At 38.0% G+C, this 26,556-nt stretch overlaps 1 protein-coding gene across 1 annotated transcript in view; it reads left to right on the top strand.

Annotated features, from left to right (window-relative positions):
* The first annotated feature begins 449 nt into the window (after positions 1-449).
* The window catches only part of MRC1 (mannose receptor C-type 1), a 126,701-nt gene continuing 100,594 nt past the window's right edge, over positions 450-26,556 (top strand). The window contains exons 1-2 of the mRNA XM_007504912.2: positions 450-668; positions 19,286-19,687. Of these exons, the coding sequence (XP_007504974.2) occupies positions 608-668; positions 19,286-19,687 (463 nt within the window). The 5' untranslated portion in view covers positions 450-607. The remainder of the gene's footprint in view (positions 669-19,285; positions 19,688-26,556) is intronic.

Below are 26,556 nucleotides of genomic sequence, written 5' to 3'. Positions count from 1 at the left end.
TTCTCCTCTCCTCTCCTCATGCCTTCATTTCTCTCCCTCAATTCTTCTTATTTAATTCTCTCTCCCTCTTTTCCTTCCTTCTCTTCTCTTTTGCCTTCATTTACCTTCTCTTTCTATATTTCTTTATCATCTCTTCCTGTCACTTCCACTTTCCTTTTATTCACTTTTCTCTCTACAGCTTTTCAAACTATCAGATCCTCCTCCCATCTCTCTCATCATCTCTTCCCCCTTTATCTTTTCCCCTGTGCCTTCCTAGTCCTCCTCTTTTGTCTGTCTTTCTCTCAGTTTCTCCTTTCTCTCCCTTTATATCTGTGTTTCTCAGAAGTTAGCTTACAAAGCAAAGTTGTAACTGTGAATTCCTGTTTTTCCAAACACCCTCATGTGACAGGATATCTCCTTATTGGAGGTTTCCCCTTGATTCACCAGCTCTTTAAAAGTCAGAGCTAACCCCACAGTTTTCTCTCTGACAGGCTGTTCTGAGAAGGGAAGGAGGTGGGGAAAGGGGTTGTCACCACCCATCCCATTAAGGTGACTTTTGTTTTGGAGCACTTGGTATCTTTTTCTTCTTCTCCCCACATCATTAGAAGAAAAGAATGAACTATTGATCATGGAGGTCTCATTGTTATTGCTTTTCCTCTCTCTCACTTGTGCTGCTTCTCAGCTGCTAGGTAAGTCTTACAGGGAGGGGATGAGGGGTCACTGGAGTGACGGGGTCCCAACGACATCTGTTCTGAGGACATTTTTGAGGGATGCGTCTTCATGCCATAGTCACCAACGCTTATTGCTGTCTGGCAGCCAGGTTTAGTGAGAAGACACACACTGTTAGAGCAGAAGGACTTGATTCCAGCCTTAACTCTGACACTGATTGGGGGCATCCTGGGCAAATCTTTTAACCCCTTGCAGCATAGTTTCCTTTTCTATAAAATGCAAAGGTTGAGTTCAAATTAGATGAATTCTAAGATTCCTTGCATTTCTAAGCCCATGGATTCATGCTGTTTCACAGCATTGTTGTAAGGAATTTGGTATATAAACTTTGTAGAACTATGTAAATGCAGTTTAATAAAATTTGGTTATAAGATTTCAGAATAAGGAAGACAAGGATAAGTAATAGATAAGGAAACTGATATTTAGAGGAATCATTTACCTCTCCAAGGTCCTGTTAGTACTAAGTAACAAGAATAGATCTCACTCTGTTTTCCTCATTTTACAAATGAGGAAACTGAGGTCCAGAGACATTAGGACTTCCACAAATGCCTGCTTCAGCCTGACATATATAAAGACATGAAGAAAGATGAAGAATGAGAAAATTAGAAAGGCATGAAAGGACAAGGTAGAGTTGAGAAAACAAATCAATTATCTCACATTAATTATCTAGTTCTCCCTGTTCCAGCAGTAAAATCCTATGTGCTGAGGTTTGGAAGGATGATGGGAAGATTGCTATGTGATATAAACCTTCCTCCATCAGGATTAGAGTTTTGCCTGGAAGAATGGAGGACAAGGGTCCAATGGGGCATAAGTACATCCTCTCACCCTTGCGTAGCATGGGGCATAGGGACCTCTGGGAAAATCTAGCTATGGGGAAAAACTCAAGGGAGCCATGGTGTTGTTTATAAGTAAAATCTCTAATAGACAAAGACCAAAAAAAAAAATAGCAAGGAATGCATCCTCTTAAAAGGACTGTGTTGTTAAATAATTATTATTTAATTATCGGGGAAGAGGGCGGTAATCTGTTAAAGCCCATGCGTGTCCAGTAGACAATAAGCTACAGTTTCCTGATGATAGCCAACAGAAATGCTTATAAAAAAGATTAGATGGGGCTGAAGTAAGCAAAAAGCAGATAAGAAGCATTTGCAGTACTCAAAGACATGGGTAGCTCAGTGGCCTGGAATACAAGGAAAAAAATGGCAAAGAAAGCTTTAGTGCCAGTTATATGGGGATGGGGAGACTAAACATTTCCTCCTACCCCCACCCCCATTCTCTTGGCTCAATTTGCTGAAACCAGGTTTGTGTACTTTATTTGTTTGTCTGTTTTTTAAACTTCTTTGAATGTCTTGAGTTATTCAGGTCCAGCTGCCTTCAGAAGAAGGAATACAAAAGTCATGAGATCATAAATTTAAAGTTGAAAAGGCCTTAGAAGTCAATCTAGTCTAATCTCCCTCATTTTACAGATGGGGAAACAGGCCCAAAGAGATTGAATGAGTTTTGTCTAAGAATGTAGCAAAAAAAAAAGAATGTAGCAAAATTTGAACCTAGGTCCTCTAGTACTAAATCTTTTATTTTTTTTATCCCTTACCTTCCATCTTAGAATCACTACTATGTATTGGTTCTAAGACAGAAGAGTGGTAAGAGCTAGGCAATGGGGATCAAGTGACTTGCCCAGGGTGACACCGCTAGGAAGTGTCTGAGGCCATATTTGAACCTAGGACCCCCATTCTCTAAGCTTGGCTCTCAATCCACTGAGCTACCCAGCTGCCCCCTAATTTTTTTTAAGAAATATTTTTATTTTTCTCAATTGCATAAATTTTTTAACATTCATTTAAAAATAATTTTCAGTTCCAAATTCTCCCCTTCTCCTCTCCACCCCTTTGAAAAGGCAAACCCTTTGATTTAGATTATGTGTATGAAATCATGCAAACATATTTCCCTTTTAGCCATGTTGCAAAAGAGTTCACAGACCACAAACAAACAAATAAACCCCCCCACAAAAAGTAAAGAAAAAGGATCCAGTGGAGCTATGAGTTCTCTTGTGTCGACTCCAGTTACCTCTTCAGCTTTCATTCTGAAGGTTCCTGTCCTCTGTAGCTTGTTAAGAGTAGAGGTTTCTCTGCCCTTTCTCTCATCAATAGCTTCTTCTCTTTGGCTTAAATCTGATGAAGGTGGACAGCTCTCTCATGGCTGCTTCCCTCCAAGACAGATGTTTTTGCTGTTCTGTTTGTAGCAGAGACAAATACTAGCCCATGCCTAGATAATCCAGGCCCTTTATTGTTGCTGAAGATGGTCCATTCCACAACAGGAAAGGATCCCAAGTAGGTTAACTAACTAATGCAAAACTGATTTAAGGATGGGAAAAGTAGGACTTCTTGATCAAAATAAAAAGCAGTAAAAGGAGAAAGGAACTAGAGGTAGCAGAGACCTTAGAGATGATCTAGTCCAAATCTTTATTTTACATAAAATGATGGTGATAATAATATTGGGAGACATATCTATAATACTAACGTTTTGAATAATTATATGTCACTCTATTGGTCAATTGTTTCAGCTGTGTCAGACTCTGTATAACCCCATTTGGAGTTTTCTTATTAAAGATACTGGAGTAATTTGCCATTTCCTTCTCCAGGTCATTTTACAGGTGAGAAAACTGAGGTAAACAGTGTTAAGTGACTTGCTCAGGGTGACATGGCTAATAAGTATTCAAGGCCAGATTTGAACTCAGGAAGATGGGTCTTCCTGACTAGAGGCCCAGCACTATCCACTTTTTTCTCTACCTGCCTATATAGCACTCTATAGTGCTTTATATATGTTATCTCTTTGGTATCTTCCCATAAACCAGTGGGAGGCATTCTAATCCCCACTTTATAGAAAAGAAAACGAAGGAGAAAGGTTCAATAACTTACTAAAACTGGCCACCCAGCTAGTAAGTGTTAACAGTAGGATGTGAACATAGATCTTCCTAATTCCAAGTTCACCATCCTACCTAGTGATGAGAAAACTGAGACACAGACACACAGACACAAACACATAGATATATACAGAGAGAGAGAGAGAGAGAGAGAGAGAGAGAGAGAGAGAGAGAGAGAGAGAGAGAGAGAGAGAACATGTATAGAGCTACTTGCTCCAAGTCATATTGAAAGTAACAGCTAGGTGGATCAGTGGATAGAGAGCCAGGGTCAGACCCTGAGATGAGAAGTCTTGGGTTCAAATGTGACTTCAGACACTTCCTAGCTCTGTGACCCTGAGTAAGTCATTTAACTCCCATTGCCTATCCCCTATCACTCTTCTGCCTTAGAACTAATACATTGTAGTGATTCTAAGATGGAAGATAAAGATAAAAAAAAAGAAAATATCAGAGGAAGGACTCAAAACCATGTCCTAACAACCAATCAGTTAACAAGTATTGATCAGTTTCTAACTATATGTTAGGCACTGCACACACCAAAAAAGTAAAAGAAACAACAGCACCCCCTCCACCCCCGCAACAATAACCAAACGAGTCTCTTCCCTCAAGGAGTTTACAATCTAAGGTAGAAGACAAAGGGAAAACAGATAGGTACCTACAAGATTATGCCATAGAGTATAAACTGGATATAAATGAAGAGATGGAAGATAGTGGAAAGTCCCTCTTAGAAAGCAGGATTTGAGCTGTCTTGAGAAGGTAAAGGTGAGGAGAGAGTGTATTCCAGGAACAAGACACAGTAAGTAAAATGGACTAGGAAGAGGGAGTGTTATGGGTGAAGAACAATAAGTTAGTGTTGCTGGATTCTTGAGTATGAAGAAAGGACAAAGCTGAGAGAAGACTAGAAAGACAGGAAAGGTAAATGAAGGACTTGCAAAACCAAATAGGACATTCATATTTGGTCCTGGAAGGTAATAGGGAGCCAAAGGAGTTTATTCAGAGGGAGAGATAGAGAGAGATATAGTCAGACCTGTCTTGTAGGAAAGTCACTTGGGCAGCTGAGTGAAGGATGGACTAGAAAGGGGAGACTCCAAATCCAGGCTCTTTTCCTACAAAGAACTACTTAATAACCTTCTAAGGGCTTATTAAATGGCTCTTAGAAAGAGGATGCTGACAAACTGTTTTCCATTTCTCAGAAGGGTTTAAATAGAGGAAATGAGATTAAATTTCATCAAGAGAAGTTTGTGTTTGATGGAAATAACTTCCTAATAAGAGGATGATGAAAAACCAATTCAGTAAAGAAATAGCAGCTTGCTCATTCCTCCTGCTTTCCTGAATATGTTTGTATGGAGTTGATATTGAGAAGGACAGAGAGAGCAAAACTGATAGTCTAGAAAGAATTGTCTTGGATCAGTGGTTTCCCTGTTCTCCCAACTTTGCATGGATGTGGCCCCTGAAATAGCAACTGTTTTCAAGGGAAGAAAGAAGGAAGATTGACTTTATCTTCTGACCAAACTATAGGACAGTTTTTCTCCTTGTTAGTAACCACGCCTGATCTGGCATGGTATCTGTGAAATTCACTGAGCACACTCTGTTTTATCGTCTGAGTTAGTCATCCCAGTATTAAGTATTAAACAAAATAAATGTCTTTGAGACTTCATTTGCTATCATTCCTGATGGGATTTTCTAGGAAAATGCTTGAGTTTGGGTGAATGAATGAATAGCCAGAAAAGAAAATTTAATTAATCATGCTTGTCCAAATATGGTGGAAATGTTATCATTCCATAATTCAGGTTGACTAGTGCAAAAAACTATCTGCCAGGTTGGGATTCAAGAGACTCATAGCACACCTCTGCCCCTTACAGCATGGTACCAAAACAAAAGCAATCCTATGCACAGTTTCATATACAAGTGATCAGGACTGACAGAAAAATTGTGAAATTGAGCAGTATTTTTCTTGGCATTCCATGTCTCTTCTTTCCATGTATCTCCTCCTCCTCCATAGCGATCCTTTTTACTCCCCTCCCCATTTTCACATAGCCTCATCCTCCTGCTCTCATTTCCACAACAAAACAGGAAAAAATCCATCACTTATACATGTTGATTGACTGAAAGAACCTTAATATGAATGAACTTCAGGTAATGTGTTAAATTACTTCATCAAGATGTCTGCATTTTAGAGCTGTTTTTTCTGTCTTTCTCGTCTGACTTGCTTAATTTTTCCCCTGTCTTTTTAAATTTATTTTTGCTAGTATTATATTTCTTTTCTGTAGCCTCCTCCTTTTGGTTAACCCAAGAAAATGGCTTTCTGACTTTTTTCTCAGTGTTTCTCAGGATTGCTTTATACACTTAAAATTATTGAAAACCATCTCTTGACAAAAGCTTTTGTTTGTGTGAATTATACCTAAAAATATTTATAGCATTTTAATAATAATTCAAATATCCTTTTCAAACATAATTTTGCCATTATGAAATTCTTAAAAGGATCTTGTGGTCCCCTAGGGGGGGTCTAGACCACACTTTGACAACCTCTTTTTAAGAACATGTCTCTTTACATGATATGTTATTTCTGTCACTTGTAGGTAACTCAAATTTCTGATAATAAAGGATGTTTTTGGAATGGAACCTCTTGATGAATAGAGGTATTCCAGTAGTACATACAACAATACAATACATAGACACTTCATGGCTCCCCATTGCTTAGTGAGCAAAAACCAAACTATCTAGCCTAGACATCAAGCTCTCTTATATTCTGGCCCTTATCTGTGTTTCCAGGATAATCTCTCATTTCTCTTTTACATGCCAGAGTTGGTGATCCCTCCCTCACCTTTACTTATAGATTTTATCCTTTTGTGTAATTGAGGCACTGTGGTGTAATGCAATGAACATTGTCCTTGGCGTTGGTTAGTTTGAATCCTACCTTTGACACTCATATTCATAATGTGGGTAAGTCACTTAATCACCCTCAGCCTCAGTTTCTTCATCTGCAAAATGAAGATAATAATACTTGTTGTTCCTGCCCCACAGGACTGTGGGACTTTAAAAAAAAATGAGAGGTAATGCCCTCATAATACTAATAGAAAACTTGTGCAGGAATTTTGCAAACCTTAAAACATTCAACAGATGCCAGGGATAGATATTTAGTTCATGCCAACTTGCATTAGATGATTTTGTTTACAAACCTTATCAGCACTATTCTGTAGACTCTGGGATCCTCTGGTAGGATCCTTCCATCACCTACCTTTCCATCTCCTCTAGTGCTCGGCGTAGTGTCACAGGTAGTAATAATGAGTGCTTAACAGGAAGACTTTCTTCCATGATTCAGGTTGACTGGTACAAAAACTATCTAACCAGACCGGAATTCAATCTGGTCAAACCATTCACTTGCTGTTCCTAGAATGAGTCATGCTTTCCTGTCACCATAACTTTGCTTATACCATTCCCTCTAGCCTTCTGTCTCAATTCAATTCAGATGTTTCCTCCTGCAGGCTTTTCCAGGTCTCAGCTTCTTCTTTGTCACATCCTTACCTTCTATCTTAGAATTAATACTAGGTATTGGTCCCGAGGCAGAAGAGTGGTAAGGGCTAGGCAATGGGAGTTAAGTGACTTGCCCAGGGTCACATAGCTAGGAAGTGTCTGAGGTGAGATTTGAACCTAGGACCTCTCATCTCTAGGCCTGGCTTTCAATCAACAGAGCTACTTAGCTGTGCTCTTCTAGGTCTCTTCTACTGGAAGTAATCACTCTTTCCTCTGAACTCCAAGACTATTTTCTGTACCAGTTATATAGAATATATCACATATTCCATTTAATTATATAGTTATTTGTATGTGTATTTTATCTCCTCTGTCAAATTTTAAGGTGCTAGAAGGCAGAAAGTATATGTATCTTTGACATCATGCTACCCCCCCCCCTAATTCCTTATGCAAAGGAGAGTCCTAAAATGCTAGCACAGCAAGAGACCTCAATAATTGCTGAATCAAATTGTCTCATTTTATAGTTAAAGGGCCTGGGGCTAAGGGAGGTGAAAGACATCAATCAATTAATCAATCAATCCAATCAACAAGAATTTATTAAACACCTACTTCCTACTATGTGCTAGGCACTTTTCTAAATCCTGGGGATACAATGAGAGGAGCCTAGCAATCCCTGCCCTCAGGAAGTTTATATTCTAACTGACCTACCAAATAGCACCTAGATAGTGGAAGTCAGAATTAGAACCCACTTTTTTCCTACTTCCCAGTCCAGTGTTCTTTCCTCAACAACCCAATAAATATTTATTAAATGAATGAATTCTCCAGTATTCCTTGAAATTAGCAACACCTCCAAACCAAAGCTTTTTCTTTTTAAAAAATTATCTATTTAATTGATTAATTTAGAGTATTTTTCTATGGTTACATGATTTGTATTCTTTCCCTCCTTTCCTCCCTTCCCACTATTGGAGCCAATGAGCAATCCAACTGAGTTTTACGTGTGTCATTGTTCAAAACCTATTTTCATATTGTTAATATTTGCAATAGAATGATTATTTAGATTCTACATCCCCAATCATATCCCCATTGAACCATATGATCAAGCAGTTTTTTTCTTCTGAATTTCTACTCCCACAGTTCTTTTTTTGGATGTGGATAGAGCTCTTTCTTCTAAGTCCCTTGGGATTGTCCTGGTTCATTGCATTGCTGCCAGTAGAGAAGTCCATTACAATCGATTGTACCACAGTGTATCAGTCTCTGGGTACAATGTTCTCCTGGTTCTGCTCCTTTCGCTTTGCATCACTTCCTGGAGGTTGTTCCAGTCCCCATGGAATTCCTCCAGTTCAGTATTCCTTTTAGCACAATAGTATTCCATCACCAACATATACCACAATTTGTTCAGCCATTCCCCAATTGAAGGGCATCCCCTCATTTTCCAACTTTTTGTTACCACAAAGAGTGCAGCTATGAATATTCTTGTACAAGTCTTTTTCCTTTTGATCTCTTTGGGGTACAAATCCAGCAGTGCTATGGCTGGATCAAAGGGCAGGCAATATTTTAGCACCCTTTGGGCATAGTTCCAAATTGCCCTCCAGAATGGTTGGATCAATTCACAACTCCACCAGCAATGCATTAATGTCTAGACTTTGCCACATCCCCTCCAGCGTTCATTACTTTCCTTTGCTATCATGTTAGCCAATCTGCTAGGTGTGAGGTGATACCTCAGAGTTGTTTTGATTTGCATCTCTGATTATAAGAGATTTAGAAAACCTTTTCATATATTTATTAATAGTTTTGATAATTGCCTATTCATGTCCCTTGCCTATTTATCAATTGGAGACTGGTTTGATTTTTTGTACAATTGATTTAGCTCCTTATAAATTTGAGTAATTAGATCTTTGTCAGAGGTTTTTGTTCTGAAGATTATTTCTGAATTTGTTGCTTCCCTTCTACTTTTGGTTGTGTTGGCTTTGTTTGTACAGAAACCTTTTAGTTTAATGTAATCAAAATTATTTATTTTACATTTTTAATATTTTCTATCTTTTGCTTGGTCTTAAAAATCTTTCCTTTCCCATAGATCTGAGTTACACAATTCTATGTTCACCTAATTTACTTAGAGTTTACTCCTTTCTATTTAAGTCATTCATCCATTCTGAGTTTATCTTGGTGTAGGGTGTGAGATATTGATCTAAACTTAATTTCTCTCATACTGTTTTCCAATTTCCCAAGCAATTTTTGTCAAAAAGTGGGGTTTTGTCCCAAAAGCTGGGCGTGGCTTTTTCTTCATTAATCTTCATGCTTATAAAACTTTCCCTGATACCATTTTAGCTTTCCTTCTCTCTCCTAGCCCATTAATTACTCCCAAAATTCTGTCACAAAGCATTCCTCTTCTTTCTGTTCTCTCTTTTTAGATAGCTGACTCTTGTGAGAGCCTCTGACCCCTATTTAGCCTTAGCTACCCCATTCCAGTACTTTTATGTCTTTCTAATTAGGTGCCACAAATGAGCCAGCTTTCTTCATTCCTCGAAGCTTCCTCTGATTTTTCCCCCCTTCTTAAGTGGTAGAGGACTCTGCATACAACATATTCCAGGAATTAAAAAGCAGAGGATGACTGCCTGGTGGATTTCAGAAGATTCCAATATACTTCAAAGGATGTTGAAATATTCTGGCAGGATCTGAATGCTAGAGGAATCCCACTAGACCCAGTAGTACCCAGACTTCCACATCCTAGCCAAGTTTGAAAAGTGTCCCTTTTATTGGGTTACTGGGCAGAGAAAGTATTGAACTCGTAACAGTACAAATACTTCCATAATGTGGAGAGCAGAATTTTCTGGCATTCATAGAATCACAATATGTTATAATGAGACCAACAGTTTTAGTGTTAGGAGAAACTTTAGAAGGCATCCCATCCAATTTTATTTTTATTATTATTATTTATAGAAATTTCCAAAAGGAGAACAGCTTAGCCTGATGGTGAATTTACCACCATTTGTGAAAGCTGCATGTTTCCTTGTACATTTAAGAATTTACAGACTGGAAAATGATTATAAATCACATCTTCCATAAATATGACACTTATCCCATTAAAAGAGAAAAGAGATGAGAAAAAGAAATAAAAATGAGATAAGTGTAGAACCCTATTTTCATTTAAATGGATCATTTTCAGAGCATCCTTTAATAGGGATAAGGCTGCGATTTTCTTGTTATGGGGGATTTTCAGATTAGGAAACTCTCTCCGCCAATGCAGATTACCAACTCTCTGCAGTCTAGAGTTACTTATAAATTGTTATTTATGTGTTTTAAGTGAGAAAATTTTGGTTTATAGTGTCATTATGTGTAATTACTAAATGAAAGTAACAATGGTGCAATTTTAAGTTTTCTTGCCTTTGGATTCCTCATGGGAAAGATAAGAGGGCTGTACCAAATGATACAGTTGATCCCTTTCACCTGGAACATTGAGTAAATGTTTAGTGAATTTACTTGAATTTGTTATTGTGCTTTAGTTGTTTGAAGAAGGATGTTTACCCATTAAAGACCATTTACATGTAGATGAGGGCAAAAGGAGTATCTAGGTAGATAAAGCCTAGATCTGATTTCATCTATGTAGGAGCTCTGAGATAAGGAACCTTCCTCTGCCCATTCAAGTCTGTGCCTTCTCTGCTTAGAGGTTATCTGCCCAGTCATAGAGGCAGTATGTGTAAGTGATGAAAGCTGAACTCAGGACATCCTAAGTTCTAAGGTCTCTCTCTCTCTATCTACCTATCTGAGTCTGTCTCTCTGTCTGTCTTTGTCTTTGTCTCTCCCTCCCTCTTTATCTCTCTCCCTTCCCCCCTCTCTCTCCTCCTCCCTCCCTCCCCTCCCTCCCTCCCTCCTTCTCTCTCTCTCTCTCTCTCTCTCTCTCTCTCTCTCTCTCTCTCTCTCTCTCTCTCTCTCTCTCTCTCTCTCTCTCTCTCTCTCTCTCTCTCTCTCTCTCTCTCTCTCTCTCTCTCTCTCTCTTTCTCTCTCTCTCTCTCTCTCTCTCTCCACTCTTCCATTTCCTCTTATAAAGGATGCCCCCAAGTCTGCTTCCATTTGAAGCCTAAAACTTTTGGTTGACCCTGTATTTAGAACTGAAGTGAAATGATAATGGTTTATGTTTGTAGAGCATTAGATGCTGTCTCTCTGTGACTTTTCTTTCCCATAATCAAGAGGACAAATAATGGATTTGGACTTGAAGTCAAGAAAACCTACTTCTAACTTGGTCCCAGAGACTTACAAACTGTATAACTCTGGGCAAATGACTGTCTCTGGGAGTCTCAGTTTCCTCATGTATAAAATGGGAATATGAACACTTCTAATCTTTTCCTGGGTTGTTGTGAAAAGCAAATAGAGATATATATGTAAAGTGCCTTCATAAACCTTTGTGGGTAGGTGCACTATGGGATGGTTAAGAGAACTGGACTTAGAGGCAGCTAGGTAGTGCAGTGGATAGAGTACCAGACCTGGAGTCTGGAGGATTTGGTTTTAAATTTGGCATTAGACACTTCCTAGCTGTTTGATCCCAGATAAATCCCTTATCCCCATTGCCTAATCTCTGTCTTAAATTCTGTCTTAGAACTGATACTGAGATAGAACATAAGGTTTAGGGAAAACAACAACAACAACAACAACAACCAGAAAGAGTAAGAAAACTTGGACTTGGAGTCTGGAAGACCAAATGCTGTCTCAGGCAATACTAGCTATGTGACCCTAGGCAAGTCACTTAACCTCTATATGCCTCAGTTTACTCAACTGTAAACTTGGGATAATAATAGTACCTACCTAGCAGGGTTATTATGAAGCTGAAATTAGATATTTGTAAACTATTTTATAAACTTTAAAGTGCTATAGAAATGCTAATTATTTAATATTACTAGATTATTCCCAAATCAGCACTGATTATTTTTACAGTTGATTTTTTAAACTCAAGTCCCAGATTTTACATTAGTTCCTTATGAATTTCTTTCTATCTGTTCTGTCTCATGATTGCAGCATCCCAAAACAGCTTGGGGTCTCCTTGATTATTTATTTTAAATTTACTTATCATTCTAGACTATGAGTTATTTCCAAAAACAGCAAGGATGTTCTCTTGTGTTTTCAGCCAAATCATTGATAAACCAAACCAAGCACAGCATCTCAAAGTGAACTCTCTGGTACAACATGGGGAATAGTCCTATCCCTTTGTTCTTAACAACTCCCAACGATACCTCATTAGAAATTTTATAGAATGAATTATTGTTTTGAACTCAGCTGGAAAATCAACCATTTTGTCCTTGAGTCTTCACACAAGGGTCAGTTTAATCTTTGTTTTAGCCTTCCCAATGGTATTAATATAGATCTGTGTCCCTGGTTGGTTTTCTAGCTCAATTTTATGACTGCCTCCATCACTCATACTTGACCTTTTTGGAATTTAAAGCATCTGAAGATGACTTTTTGGTCCCATTGGCCTTTTAAGATGTTTCCCTCCCCCTTTTTCCTCACTGGAGCCACTGACATACTATATTTTCAAAAGTCTCTCATTTTGTGTAAGCTGTCATTATTACAACTTTTCTGTCCTTATTTTGAATATCTAAAAATTTATTTTTCTAAATTTTAGGGTATTTGTCTGATCTTGTCAGGCACTCACAAACCTATTTTTTTTAGTACTTTTTGTCTGACCCAGGGGAAAAATTCTTACTTTTTTTGGGTCCCTAAGGAGATTCCTTGGGAATGCCACTTTAGGGCACCTGCTGTACTGTGAGTATCTATAGGAAACTGAAGACAGTCAGAGGCAGGTCCTGAGCTGCTCAGTTTACTAGAGCAGTAAGAGTTGGTGGCTACTAATGAGAGGTAGATCTTGGGCTCTCATGCCATGAGACAGATAAGTGACATAGTGACTAGAGCCCTGGACTTGGAGTTGGATTTAAATCTGGCCTTGGACTCTAACTAGGTATTCGACTCTCTGTTGGCCACAGTTTCCACACCTGTAAAATGTGAACAATGATAGAACCTACTGCCCAAGACTGTTGTGAAGATAACAGTGAAATGATCTGTGTAAAGTTCTTTGCAAATCTTGAACTATATAAATAATAACTAAGATTATTTTGTTTAGGAGCATGATTTCAAAACCACACGTTTGATAACAGGCAGAAAACATACCTGTATCTCCAACTAGCCAATGCAGCTTTCTATCTATCCCTCATGGGGAAGTCACTAATCACCATAATGCTTGTTTCATTCCAAGTGCCAATCATCTCTCCCATGCTGGTGCTGGTGAGATTGCTGGATTCTTCTATGAAGCATGGGACTCTACTTTCTCTCCTTCATACCTTGATAGTCAAGGTGTGACCCCAACTGCCTTTTATTGACTTACTTTGCATTTATTCTCCTTATATTTATTGTGTATGCACTTAGAGATGACCTCGGCTCTCTACTTTCTCTCCTTCATACCTTGATAGTCAAGGTGTGACCCCAACTGCCTTTTATTGACTTACTTTGCATTTATTCTCCTTATATTTATTGTGTATGCACTTAGAGATGACCTCGGCTCCCCCATTTGGATGTAAACACCTGAAGAATAACATTACTTCATGCTCTATATTTTTATCACCAGCAACTACCAACACAATGGGGAGAATTCCTTCCATTCCCTTAATAATAGTAATAGCAGGAACATCTAGGGGGCTCAATAGAATCTAAGATGGAAGGTAAAGATTTTAAAAATAATGAAAATAGCACTCTATGGCTTGCAAAGGGACTTACATACATGATCTCATTTGGGCTTTACAATACTGGGACACTGACCCTTAAGTCAAAGTGTTCTTTGAAAGTGTTCTATGGAAAGCGCCATGTTTGTTATTCAGTCATTTCCATCATATCTGACTCTTTGTGACCCCATTTGAGGTTTTCTTGGCAGAGATACTTGAGTGGTTTTCCTTTTCTTTCTCTAGTTGACTTTACGGATGAGGAAACTGAAGCAAAGAGAGTCATGTATCCCCAAGGTATCATAGATAGTAAGGCTGGATTGAAACTCATATCCTCCTGACTCCTGGTCTGCTACTCTATCCACCTACCTCCCCCCCCCCCCAAAGCCTTATACATGCTGAATAATATTGAGATCCTTCTTGTCCCCTTTTTCCTATAAGTTAAATTCTTCTCTTTGCCAGTATCTTAAACCAGATTTTAATTGTCTTCTTTAAGAAACTTTTATTTCCTTTTTTTACCTGAAATAATTTCTTCCATCCTACATAAGAACTCCTCATCTTCTCTAATGAACAGGAACCCAGAAATGCATCCCTCAAATCCTTTAAGCTCCTCACCCATGGAGGCCAGCTGGCATTCAACCCAAACATGGCTGCTGATTTCTTCTGGCAGGAATATAAGCGACATAATCCCTTCTGCACACTGGGGAGAATTCCTCCTATTTCCTCAATAATTATAACAGTTTTGCAAAGGGCTTTACATACATTATCTCATTTAATCCTCCCCACAACTCTGAGAAGTGGGTACTCTCCTGGCATCCATGTTTGTGCCATGAATGATCTAAGCCTCCCCACATTGCTGAGAAGTGGGTACTCTCCTGGCACCCATATTTTGTCATGAATGATCTCATTTAAGTTCCCTACAACTCTGAGAAGTGGGTACTCTACTGGTATCTATGTTTATACTATGAATGAACTTATTTAAGCCTCCCTACACCTCTGGGAAATGGGTACTCTCCTGGCATCCATGTTTGTGCCATGAATGATCTAAGCCTCCCCACATTGCTGAGAAGTGGGTACTCTCCTGGCATCCATATTTTGTCACAAATGAGCTCATTTAAGCTTCCCCACAACTCTGAGAAGTGGGTACTCTCCTGGCACCCATATTTTGTCATGAATGATCTCATTTAAGCTCCCTACAACTCTGAGAAGTGGGTACTCTCCTGGCACCCATATTTTGTTATGATCTCATTTAAGCTCCCTACAACTCTGAGAAGTGGGTACTCTCCTGGCATCCATGTTTGTGCTCCTAGCAAATGTTTCTGGAAGTCATATTTTCCCAACTCAGGTCCAACCTATCCATGCTGCCTTTGCTTGAACCTGCTGCTATTCCCTGAAAACATCTGCTTGGTAAACTACGTGGTTGCCCTGTATTTTCCCAGGCTTACAAAGTCCACCTGTCCACTTTCTTTACACATGGCCTGACTTGATTGTTTGATAAGCAGTCCAGGTGTGAACAGGCAATGATTCACTGCTATCTGTCCAAGTTCTCCTAAATCTCTATCTCGTGAGTAAACAGCAGACAGGTGCAAGCAGGAGTTGAGTAAGCAAGTCCTGGTCTCTGGCCCCGATCTAATCAAATTTGTGATGTAGACAAAGTGTTTCTAACTTCCTCTTTTTTCTCTCATTCTTCCCTTCCTGAGAAGCTCCTTCCTCCCACTTTAGACACTAGATAATTCTTCCTATTTCTGACTACAAATTTGTCTATTGAGCTAACCTTGGAAGGCTGAACCAAGAAAGGTGCAAGTAATGGGGAGGGCACTAAATCAAGGAAGTCCAGTAGTCAATTCCAAAAAGTCAGGGAGGAGCAGGAAGTTACTGTGGGTTTCAGCTGGCAGAAGGTCCAAGTCCAGGAGGGATAATAAGTGGGAACCATGCCACAAGACTGAGGGTCAGGAATTGAGGCCAATGAGTCGGGCGAGGAGTCAGGGTCAATGCAAGAGCAGAGGACACCAGTAGCAAGGATGGAATTTGATAAGGAAAAATCATTTCCTTCTGTAGCCAAAGTTCTTATGAATTTTCTGTTGAAGGCCAGAACTAGTTTCAGAATGTGAAAAGCAGACACATCCAGTTGGATTAAGGGAGTAAGGACAAGAAGCTCAGTTTCCATTCATTTATCCTTTTAAACTTGTAAAGAAAAAAGTTGCTGCCCTTGTAGTGTGATTTTGATATACTGATGAACCAAAAAGAATTTAAAATCCTTATCTTCCTTACCTCTCCCAAATGTATTTATTTTTCACTATTCTTACATACAAAGGCAGCTAGATAGTATAGTGGGTAGAATGTTAGACCTGGAGTTAGAAGATCTGAGTTCAAAATCTGCCTCAGAGACGTATCAATCAAAAGGGTTAAGTAATTTGTTTGGGATCCTCTAGTTAGTAAGTGTCTGAGGTCAGACTTGAACTTGGGTCTTCCTGTCTCCAGGCTGAGTGCTCTATGGAGTTCCATGTCACCTAGCTGCTTTTGATGGAGTGATTAATTAATCTTCTCTACCCAAAGTCCCACTTTTCCTGCTCCATCTTGGTCTGGCTATGAGGATGACCCTGGTTTCTCAAAAATTGGGCCATTAATTCTGGCAAACCCTGGTAAACTGGAAAATCCCAACTGTCTTGCCTTTACTGCTCTTCTGCCTTGAAACCAATACTTAGTATTGATTTTAAGAGAGAAGGTAAGAGTGTTAAAAGAGAAAGAAAAGATGTACAATCAGAAGTCTGTAAAAAAAATTAAGATCTGTGATCATGTTAGTCAAAATGAAAATATGTGAGTAACCCACAGCTCTTCCAGGAATATATCTATTGAATCTCAGTGGGATCAGGCTCTTTTCAAAGTTCATTCAAGGATGCTGAGAGAGGGCAAAGCTATGGTTTAATAAATGATAGCTGTTTTCGTAAATAGTCACAAAGACGCTTCATTTACATTCTTTTGATAACAGAGGAAAACAACTATCTTAAAGTTCTTTGATCTTGGTGAAATGAAGCAGTACTTCACTGTTCAGTTAGCATTTGTTAAGTGCCTAAAATCTGCTAGGCTCTTTACTCAGTGGCAAGGCATTTTATTACGTCTATTGTTTCATTTGTGCATCTAGGTGGTACAGTGGATAGAGCACTAGGTTTGCAATCAGGAAGATTCATTTCCCTGAGTTCAAATCTGGCTTTAGACACTTACTAGCAATGTAATCCTGGATAAGAAACTTAAGCTTATTTGCCTCAGTTTCCCCCTCTGTCAAATGAGTTGGAGAAGGATGTGGCAAACCCACCCAGTATCTATGAAAAAATCCTAAAATAGTGTACCAAAAAGTCAGACACAACTGAAATGATTCAACAACATCAATTATTTCATTTGTGCTTCACGATTGTATGGGATAACTATCTCTAATTTGCAGATGAAGAAATCTAGGCTTAGAGAGGGCAACTAACTTTCCCAGGGTACTTCCTAGGGTTATTATGAAGATAAAATGAGATAGTACCTGTAAAGTGCTTTGCAAATCTTAAAGTTGTATGTAAATACAAGTCATTAGTATTATTTGTGGGAAAAAGTACTAGATTTGGGGTCAGAAAACCTGGGGTTCTTCTACATTGGGTTCTTTCTAGCTATGCTCTCCTGGTGACTTATTTAAAAAAGAAAGAATCTCTTCTTAAGGATCTGAGCTACATTCTGCTGCCCCAGGAGCACATACTGCAGGAATCTTGGCAATCCAGTAGGCTTTAAGGAATTCTCTTTTTTAAACTCTTACCTTCTGTCTTAATATCAGTTTTAAAAGAAAAGAAGTGAGGACTAGGCAATCCGGATTAAGTGACCTGTCCAGGGTCACACAGACCTTCCCAGTTCTTGATGAGAAGTGTCTGATAACTTACTAGCTGTGATCACCCAGTTTTGATAGCAGCAGAACTAACTATCTTGTTCTGAAAACTTGCCCGAAGAGGGAGCCTGGGAAGGAAATAGCCTTTTTTGACATGAATTTTGAATGAAAAAAAATTGCTTTTATTAGATTTACATTTTAGTCAGGTTTTGCCACTTACCCATATGCTTCTAGTTCGTGTCTCATGTGCCTTTTTAGAGTATGAGTATTTGACTTACATTTATTGTATCAAGTGGGCTCTCCTAATTTCTTTCTTTATTATTGCTTGTCTTTCATCCCCCCCCCCCAAATCTTGCATTTTAATCTATTCAGCCATACAAGGCAGCATAGCTGGGGGGCAGTGAGGTGGCTTAGGGGACTGAGAATCGGGCTCAGAGAAGGGAGGTCCTGGGTTCAAATTTGACTTCAGACACTTCCTAGCTGTGTGACCCTGGCCAAGTCACTTAATTTCCAGTTCCTAGCCCTTACTGCTCTTCTGCCTTGGAACCAACACACAATGTTGATTCTAGGACAGGAGGTAAGGATTTCAGAAAAGGAAAAAAAAGATTACAGGTCTTTTTTATACAGGTAAGTATACCACTGCCAGGTGGTATAACAGAGTGCTAAACCTGTAACAATTAAATTAGTTTCTCTACTAAAAATATTAGATTTTTAGATGTTTATTAAGATTATTAGAAATCAAGGATACAAAATAATAAACCACGTGCCCACGGCTGAAAGCCAAATTCAGAACCCCCACGCTTAGCCTACTCACTACATCCACATCCTTGCAATCTCCAAGTACAGGAAGAGAGAGGAGTAGGCGTTACAGTCAGTTTAAATACAAATTGTGATCTCACCCCAGGTGGGGATTCAGGCGAGATTATAGGGAATTCTGGGAACTGCCAAGGACTTCTCCATTTTTACAAACCTGAGCTCAAATCCTAACTCAGATACTTGATAGCTGTGTGACCTTGGACAAGTCAGTGACTGCCTCAGTTTTCTTATCTATGAAATGAATATAATAATAACAATTTCCTTCCAGGTTATTGTGGTGATAAAATAAGATAATGTTTGTAAAGTGATTTTTTCAAACTTTCATGTACTATCTAAATGCCATTGAATGGTTTAGTCCCTTCCAATTCTGAACTTTTTTTTTTTAAACCCTTACCTTCCCTCTTGAAGTCAATACTGTGTATTAGCTCCAAGGCAGAAGAGTGGTAAGGGCTAGGCAATGGTGGTTAAGTGACTTGCCCAGGGTCACACAGCTGGGAAGTGTCTGAGGCCAGATTTGAACCTAGGACCTCCCATCTCTAGGCCTGACTCTCAATCCACTGAGCTACCCAGCTGCCCCCCAATTCTGAACTTTTTGCTTGTGGAAGGTCAGCAGCCAGATCATCTTTTCTGCTCGACTCAGTGATTTCATTCTCAACTCATCCATATCGTCCCTCATTTTTCCTTTCTTACTAGACTTCCTTCTAAGACTTAGAGGAACTCAAAAGAGATGACCTTTTCTGGAAGGGGTTTAAGCACCTCTAGCTGAAAATTGTCTTCCTTGTCAAGTTCTCCAAACTGAGCGCAAGTTTTGATTGTTTTGTTTTACAGACACCAAGCAGTTTTTAATCTACAATGAAGATCACAAGCGCTGTGTGAATGTAATAAATGCCAATTCTGTTCAAACGGCCCCATGCAACTCAGAAAGCGAAGCACAAAAATTTCGCTGGGTGTCCAACAGCCAGTTGATGAGTGTTTCCCTCAAAGTGTGCTTAGGAGTGACCTCCAAGATTGACTGGGTGCCAATCACTCTCTTTCCTTGTGATTCACAAAGTGACCTTCAGAAGTGGGAATGCAAGAATGACACCCTTTTTGGAATTGTTGGAGAAGATTTATATTTTAACTATGGAAACAAACAAGAAAAGAGTATAATGCTTTACAAGGGATCGGGGCTGTGGAGCAGATGGAAGATCCATGGAACTAGTGATAATTTGTGCTCTCGTGGTTATGAAGGTAAGGTCTGGAATTGATTTTAACTTGTCTTCTTACTTATGAGGTGGTATAGGGTGGAAAAGTGCTATCTCTGGAATCACAAGCCCTGAGTTCAAATTGTCATTTTGCCCTTTACTACCTGTGGGCATTGGGCAAGGCACTTAGCTGCCCTAGACACCAATTCCTCCATTTACAAAATAAGTGCATTGGACTAGAAGACCCATGAGATCTCTTTCTGTTCTAGAGTTACAGTATAAACCTATGAATTAAAAAATTTCATTCAATCAAATTCTAGTTTATTATGAAGCACATATGATTCATGTTAGCTTGAAGAATGTGGTCCTTCTTAAAAATTTTTTTCTTTAGGGGCATCTGGGTGACTCGGTGGATTGAGAGCCAGGCCTAGAGATGGGAGGTCCTAGGTTCAAATCTGGCCTCAGACACTTCCCAGCTGTGTGACCCTGGGCAAGTCACTTAACCACCATTGCCTAGCCCTTACCATTCTTCTGCCTTGGAGCCAATACACAGTACTGACTCCAAGACGGAAGATAAGGGTTTAAAAAAAATTAAAAATGTTTTTCTTTAATATAATTTTATTTTAAAAATATTTTCTATGGTTGCATGATTCATGTTGTAATGGAGAAGGTTTGTGGGTGGTAAAAGAAGCAGGATCCAGGAAAGGCAGCTGATGTTTAAGACTGGCTCAGAGAGAGGAGAAGGGTTTGAAGATTTTCTCCTTCAGCCTTCCTTCCTCAGCTATGGCTGCTCTCCCAGATTTGCTCTTGTCCCTCTTGTGCCTCTTCACTACTAGAGACTAAAATGTCTCTTCTTAGGAAGATGTCTCTCCCCTTGAAGCTGTTCTTCTCACACTTGATTCAAATTTGGGAAATGATAACCACTTTAATGTAAATTAATTCAATTAGGGTAATACAAAGAAATGACTTGCAGGGAAAAAGAATGGGAAAGGAAATGGGAAAAAGGGGGTCCCTTCTCTAACTAGTTCCTTTCCCCTCTTCTTCAAGTTTGGGGGGAACTTGGGCTTTGGCAGCCTGAGTCCCCTGAGAGATAGTCAGGTTGACTGACCCTGGGTTTGGCCCCTTGGCCACAGTTCAGACTCAGGACAACAGGCACTGAGGTAAAGTCTGACAGAGACTCCAAATGTCTTTCTCAGGTTTCTCTTCAGTAGTCTTTTCAATTGGTAAATGTTGGGGGGAAGAATTTCTAGTCACTAGCAGGAAAAAGGTGGGTAACCCTCAGGAGAACGTCTTAGCCAGTCCTCTCTCTTCAATGTTCTCTCCCCTCTAGACTCCCTGCTCCTGGAGGTGACAAGCAATTCCACTGGGTTATATATGTATCATCACTGAATCCCTATTTCCATATTATTCATTTTAATAGAGTAATCTTTTATAACCAAACCCCCAAATCATATACCCATATAGACAAGTGATAAATCATGTGTTTTCTTCAGTATTTCTGCTCCCACAGTTTTCTCAGTCCCTCAAGATCATCCTGGATCATTGCATTGCTATTAGTAGCAAAGCCTATTACATTTGATTTTCAGTTACCATGTATAATGTTCTCTTGGTTCTGCATATTTCACTTTGCATCAGTTCATGAAGGTCCTTTCAGTTCTTATAGAAATCAAGCAGTTCATCATTCCTTATAGCACAAAAGTATTCCCTCCCTCACCATTGTATACCACAATTTTTTTCAGCCATTCCCCAATCGAGGGACAACCTCTCATTTTCCATGTTTGTTTGTTGTTGTTGTTGTTGTTGTTGTTGTTTTGCCACCACAAAAAGCACAGCTATAAATATTTTTGTACAAACAGATCCTTTCTCATTTTTTTATCTCTTTGGGATACAAACCTAGTAGTGGTATTGCTGGAACAAAGGACATACATTCTTTTAAAGCCCTTTGGGTATAATTTCAAATTGCCTTCCAAAATGGTTGGATCACTTCACAACTCCACCAGCAATGCATTAGTGTACCAACTTCACCACATCCCCTCCAGTATTTATTATTTCCCTTTACTGCCATATTGCTCAATCTTCTAGATGTAATGTGATACCTGTGGTCATTCTTTTTAAATTCAGGACTAAGTCATAAGGATATCATAGAATAATGGAGATAAATCCAGTCTCAGAATCAGGAAAATTTGGATTTAAGTTTTGCCTCTCATACATTTGATTGTGGGACCCTGGGAAAATGATTTAACCTTCCAATGCCCCCAGATAATTCTCTAAACTACAGGTTGCAGAACAGTTGTCTATCTGCATTGGTAGAGTAGATTAGCACAATAGAAGTTCTCTACATCAATGAAATCACACATCTAGATTTTTTTTAAAGCATAGAAAGAATTATTATGATTTCTGCTTGTTTAATCAATTATTAGTACTATACAAAGTAACATTAATAAAGAGATGGAACTCCAGTAGCTCTATACAGGAAAAAAAAAAGACTTGGATAACAGTGACCAATAGAGATTTGGGAGTCTATACTTCCCCATCCAGACAATGATGGCATTAGTGAATGTCTTTGACAGATGAACTGAAAGTCTCAGTGGCATGTATTGGAATTCCCCTCACTTTCTTTATTCAAGAAAGTTTGTTCTGTTTTTGAGAACCTACATTATTTATAAAATCATCTGACCTTAATAAGTCTTGGGGAGCCTTTGACCAACTTCTAGTTATAGTATGATCTCAGTATATTTGATGATTTTTGTTTTGTTTTTGGCATTTTTGGTGGTGGACATAAAGATAGGATATAAATCTTGGCTACAAGGAGACTACAATCTAATGGAGGAGATGAGGCAAATTTAAAAATAACTCCAGCATGAGGGAAGTTAACATTAAAAAAAAATAGGAATTCAGGAGAGGAAGAGAAGATAAAGAAAGGGAGATACAGGCGGAGAGAGAGAGAGAGAGAAAAAAGAGAGAGAGAGAGAGAGAGAGAGACAGAGACAGAGAGAGAGACATAGAGAGAGACAGAGAGACAGAGAGACAGAGAGAGACAGAGACAGAGAGAGACAGAGAGAGACATGTAGATAATTCCTAAATGAGAAAACTTCTTGTATCAATGAAAATGAGTATCTTTCACTTCCATTTAGAGACTTAAGAGAAATGAGTAGAACCCCAAGACAGGTAACACTTGAATCTGGGCTTTCCTGGCTTCCTGTGTGGTTCTCTATCCATTAGGACATGTTTCACTTATGCTGCTACTAGTACTACAACTGCAAGTACAAAGGCTACAAAACCCACCACCACCACCTCTACCACCACCATATTAATCATAACTAGCATTTATATAGAACTTTAAGGTTTGCAAAGCACTGTGCATGTGTTAACTCATCTGATCTCTATAATTATCCTGTGTGGTAGATAAGGGAACTGAGACTGAAAGAATGACTTACCCGTGATAAGCAAACCAAAGTGTCCAAGGCAAGATTCAAATTCATAACTTGCTTAGTCTAAGTTTTTTCCTCTATTCCCTTTGCCATGTAGGAGTTTCATTTTAAGTAGAGGAAATAGTGTGAACAAAGGCACTGAGATGGAAAAGTGGTTTATTCAGGTATGCTTAAGAACTTGTGATCAGGAGAGCAACTAGATGGTTCAGGGGATAGAGTACCAGACCTGGAGTCAGAAAGTCTTGGTTCAAATCTGGTTCAATCTTGGTTCAAATCTTAGATGCTTTCTAGCTGTGTGACCCTGGGCAAGTCACTTAACCCTCATTAACTAGCCCTTATATCTCTTCTGCCTTAGATCTAATACTTAGTATTGATTTTAGACAAAAGGAAATGCTTTTTCTTTTAAAGTCCAGTTTGGCTAGCCTCTAGAATACATGGAAACCCCCAACAGAAGTAAGACTGGAATGAGTGAATGAGAGGAATTTATTCTTATTGTGGGGACCAGGTAGTTCATGTTCTCCTTAGCTAGAGTCATTTCATTTGATGGCTGGATAGAAATGACAGTGTCTGAAACAACGAATGCGGAAAAGTTCATTGCTAGCATTCTTGTTTCCTAGTCAGATGATGTTAAACTCTACAGGAAGGTTAGGGGATCACAATCTTTGTCTTTGCTTCCTCATCCCATTATACATTTCAACACAGGATATTTATTCATTGTAGGATGTTCTTGAGAACAACCTTAGGGTCAGAGAAGTTACATCCATTTATCTCTGGCAACTTGAGACTTTATATCTCCTTGGATATGAGAAATGACTGATGAAAAATTTTGGGTGGTGAAAATTTGAGTTATTTGAAGAAGGGCTAGTTCTCATTTTGTTTCTGTATTCTAAGCACCTAATGAATATCCTGAGCTAAATAAATGCTTGCCTAATTGGATAGAAGTGAATAATTAGGGGAGTTTCAAGAAAGGTGAATTGGGGTTAGGACTGAAACATTGATGGGTTTAAATTCTCCAGAAAATAGACTTTTTTTCAGTGCAGTTTATACAAAGGAATTCATTGGATTCAGAATTGAAAACTACCCCAATAGCAATTATATCACTTCTTATGGTTTATATATGTAGAAATTAATATATGTAGAAATTAGGTTAAGTGAATTGCTCCAAATCACAAATACTGTGAGTGGTAAAGGTGAGTTTGGAATCTGGGTCCTTGAATTCCAAAGGAGAAAGTAATTGCCATTTTTGCTGAAAGGTACCATAGACACTAAATGGCATAGCATCCAAATTCTTAAAGGAAAAATTAAATGAGTTACAGGAGGAAATAGATAGTAAAACCATACTAGTGGGGAATCTCAACTTTCCCTTTTCAAATCTAGAAGAATACAATTTAAAAAATAAGAAAGAAGTTAAGGAGATGAATAGAATTTTAGAAAAGTTAGATGTTATAGACTATTGAAGAAAATGTAATGAGAATGGAAATTATACAATTTTTTCAACTATACAGGATATACCTTCACAAAAATCAACCACATTTAGTGCATAAAAACCTGAAAAGAGGCAGAAAAGTAGAAATATTATATGTTCTCATTTTCAGCCATAATGAATAAAAATGTATTCAATAAAGGGACTTGGAAATATAGATGAAAAATTAATTGGAATATAAATACTTTAGTCCTAAAGATTGAGTAGGTAAAAGAACAAAGCATAGAAACAATTACTAATTTCATTGAAGATATTGACAATGAAATAACATACCAAAATTTGTGGGATTCAGTCAAAGTAGTATTTAAGCAAAATTTTACATCTTCAAATGCTCACATAAATAAAAGAGAAAAAGGGTAGGTTAATAAATTGGACATACAGCTAAAAAAACTAGAAAAAGGACAAATTAAAAATCTCCAATTGAGCAACAAAATAGAAATCCTGAAAATGGAAGGAGAGATTAATCAAATAGAAAGTAAACAAACAAATCATTGAAATAATGAAATGAGGAAGATTTTTTTTAAAACATTTATAAAATTGACAAACCATTGGTTAATTGGATTAAAAAAATTCAAAAACCCCCAAATTATCAGTATGAGAAAATTAAAGCTAAATTTTTTAAAATTATCCAAAAATAAAGGTGAAATTAAAAGAATTATGAAGAACTATTTTGTCCAATTATATGACAATAAGTGACAAAATGAAATGGATGAATATTTATAAAAATACAAATTTCCCACATTAATAAGAGAGGAAACAATACTTAAATAACTCTATTTTAGAAAAAGAATTTGAATCAGCCATCAATAACCCCCCCCCCCAATTCCTAGGTTTAGATAGATTTACAAGGGAATTCTACCATTAAATGAACAATTCACTCTAACATGATATCAACTATTTTTAAAAATAGGTAAAGGAGTCTTACCAAATTCCTTCTATGCCACAAATATGGTATTGATACTCAAATCAGGCAGAACAAAACATAGAAAGAAAACTATAGACTATTTCCCATAATGAACAACAATGTGAATATTTTAAATAAAATGTTATGGAAGCCTATAGCAATATATTGCAAGTCATACACTGTTACTAGGTAGGATTTATACTAGGAATGCAGGACTGATGCAATTTTAGGAATATTATAAGTATAACTGCCTATGTCAATAACAAAAAAATGAAAACCATATGATTATATCTGACAAAATATAGAACCAACTCCTATTAAAAACACTAGAAGGCTTAGGAATAAGTGGAGCTTTTCTTAAAATGTTAAGTAATATCTATTTAAAGTCAAGAGCCAACATTATCTGTAATGGGAACAAATTAGAAGCCTTCACAAAAGATCAAGGGAGGATCAAGAATACCTGAAGTCACCATTATTATTTCCTATTGTTCTAGAAGTGCTAGCTTTATCCAAAAAAAAATATAAATAAATAAATTGAAGGAATCAAAGGCAACATGAAAACAGAACTACCACTTTATGCAGATGAAATGATGGTATATTTAGAAAATCCCGGGGAATCAATTAAAAAGTTGTTGAAATGATTATCAACTTTAGCAAGTCATAGAATAGAAAGTAATATCACATAAATCATGAGCATTTTTATGTATTACCAACAAATTCCAGATGGAAGAGATAGAAAGAGAAATTCTATTTAAAATAATTACATATTGTATTAAATATTTGTGTCTGCCTACCAAGACATAACCAGAAACTACATAAACACAGTTAAAAAACACTTTTCAAAAAAATAAGGCCAGAGAGATCTGATCAATTAGAGAAATATTTATTGTTAATGGATAGGGCAAGCCAATATAATTAAAATGACAATTCTACCTAATTTACTTATCTAGTGCCATACCAATCAAATTACCAAAAGATTATTTTATAAAGCTACAACAATTTTAAAAAATCAGTCTAGAAGAACAAAAGGTCAAGAAGGAAGGTCATCTAGCAATACCAGATTTCAAAGTATACTACAAAGCAATAATCAATAAAGT

The sequence above is a fragment of the Monodelphis domestica genome, chromosome 5 (genome assembly GCF_027887165.1).
Source record: "Monodelphis domestica isolate mMonDom1 chromosome 5, mMonDom1.pri, whole genome shotgun sequence".
NCBI classification, from domain to species: Eukaryota; Metazoa; Chordata; class Mammalia; order Didelphimorphia; family Didelphidae; genus Monodelphis; species Monodelphis domestica.
The sequence above is the reverse complement of the archived record's forward strand: the minus strand, read 5'-3'. Positions and strand labels throughout refer to the sequence as shown.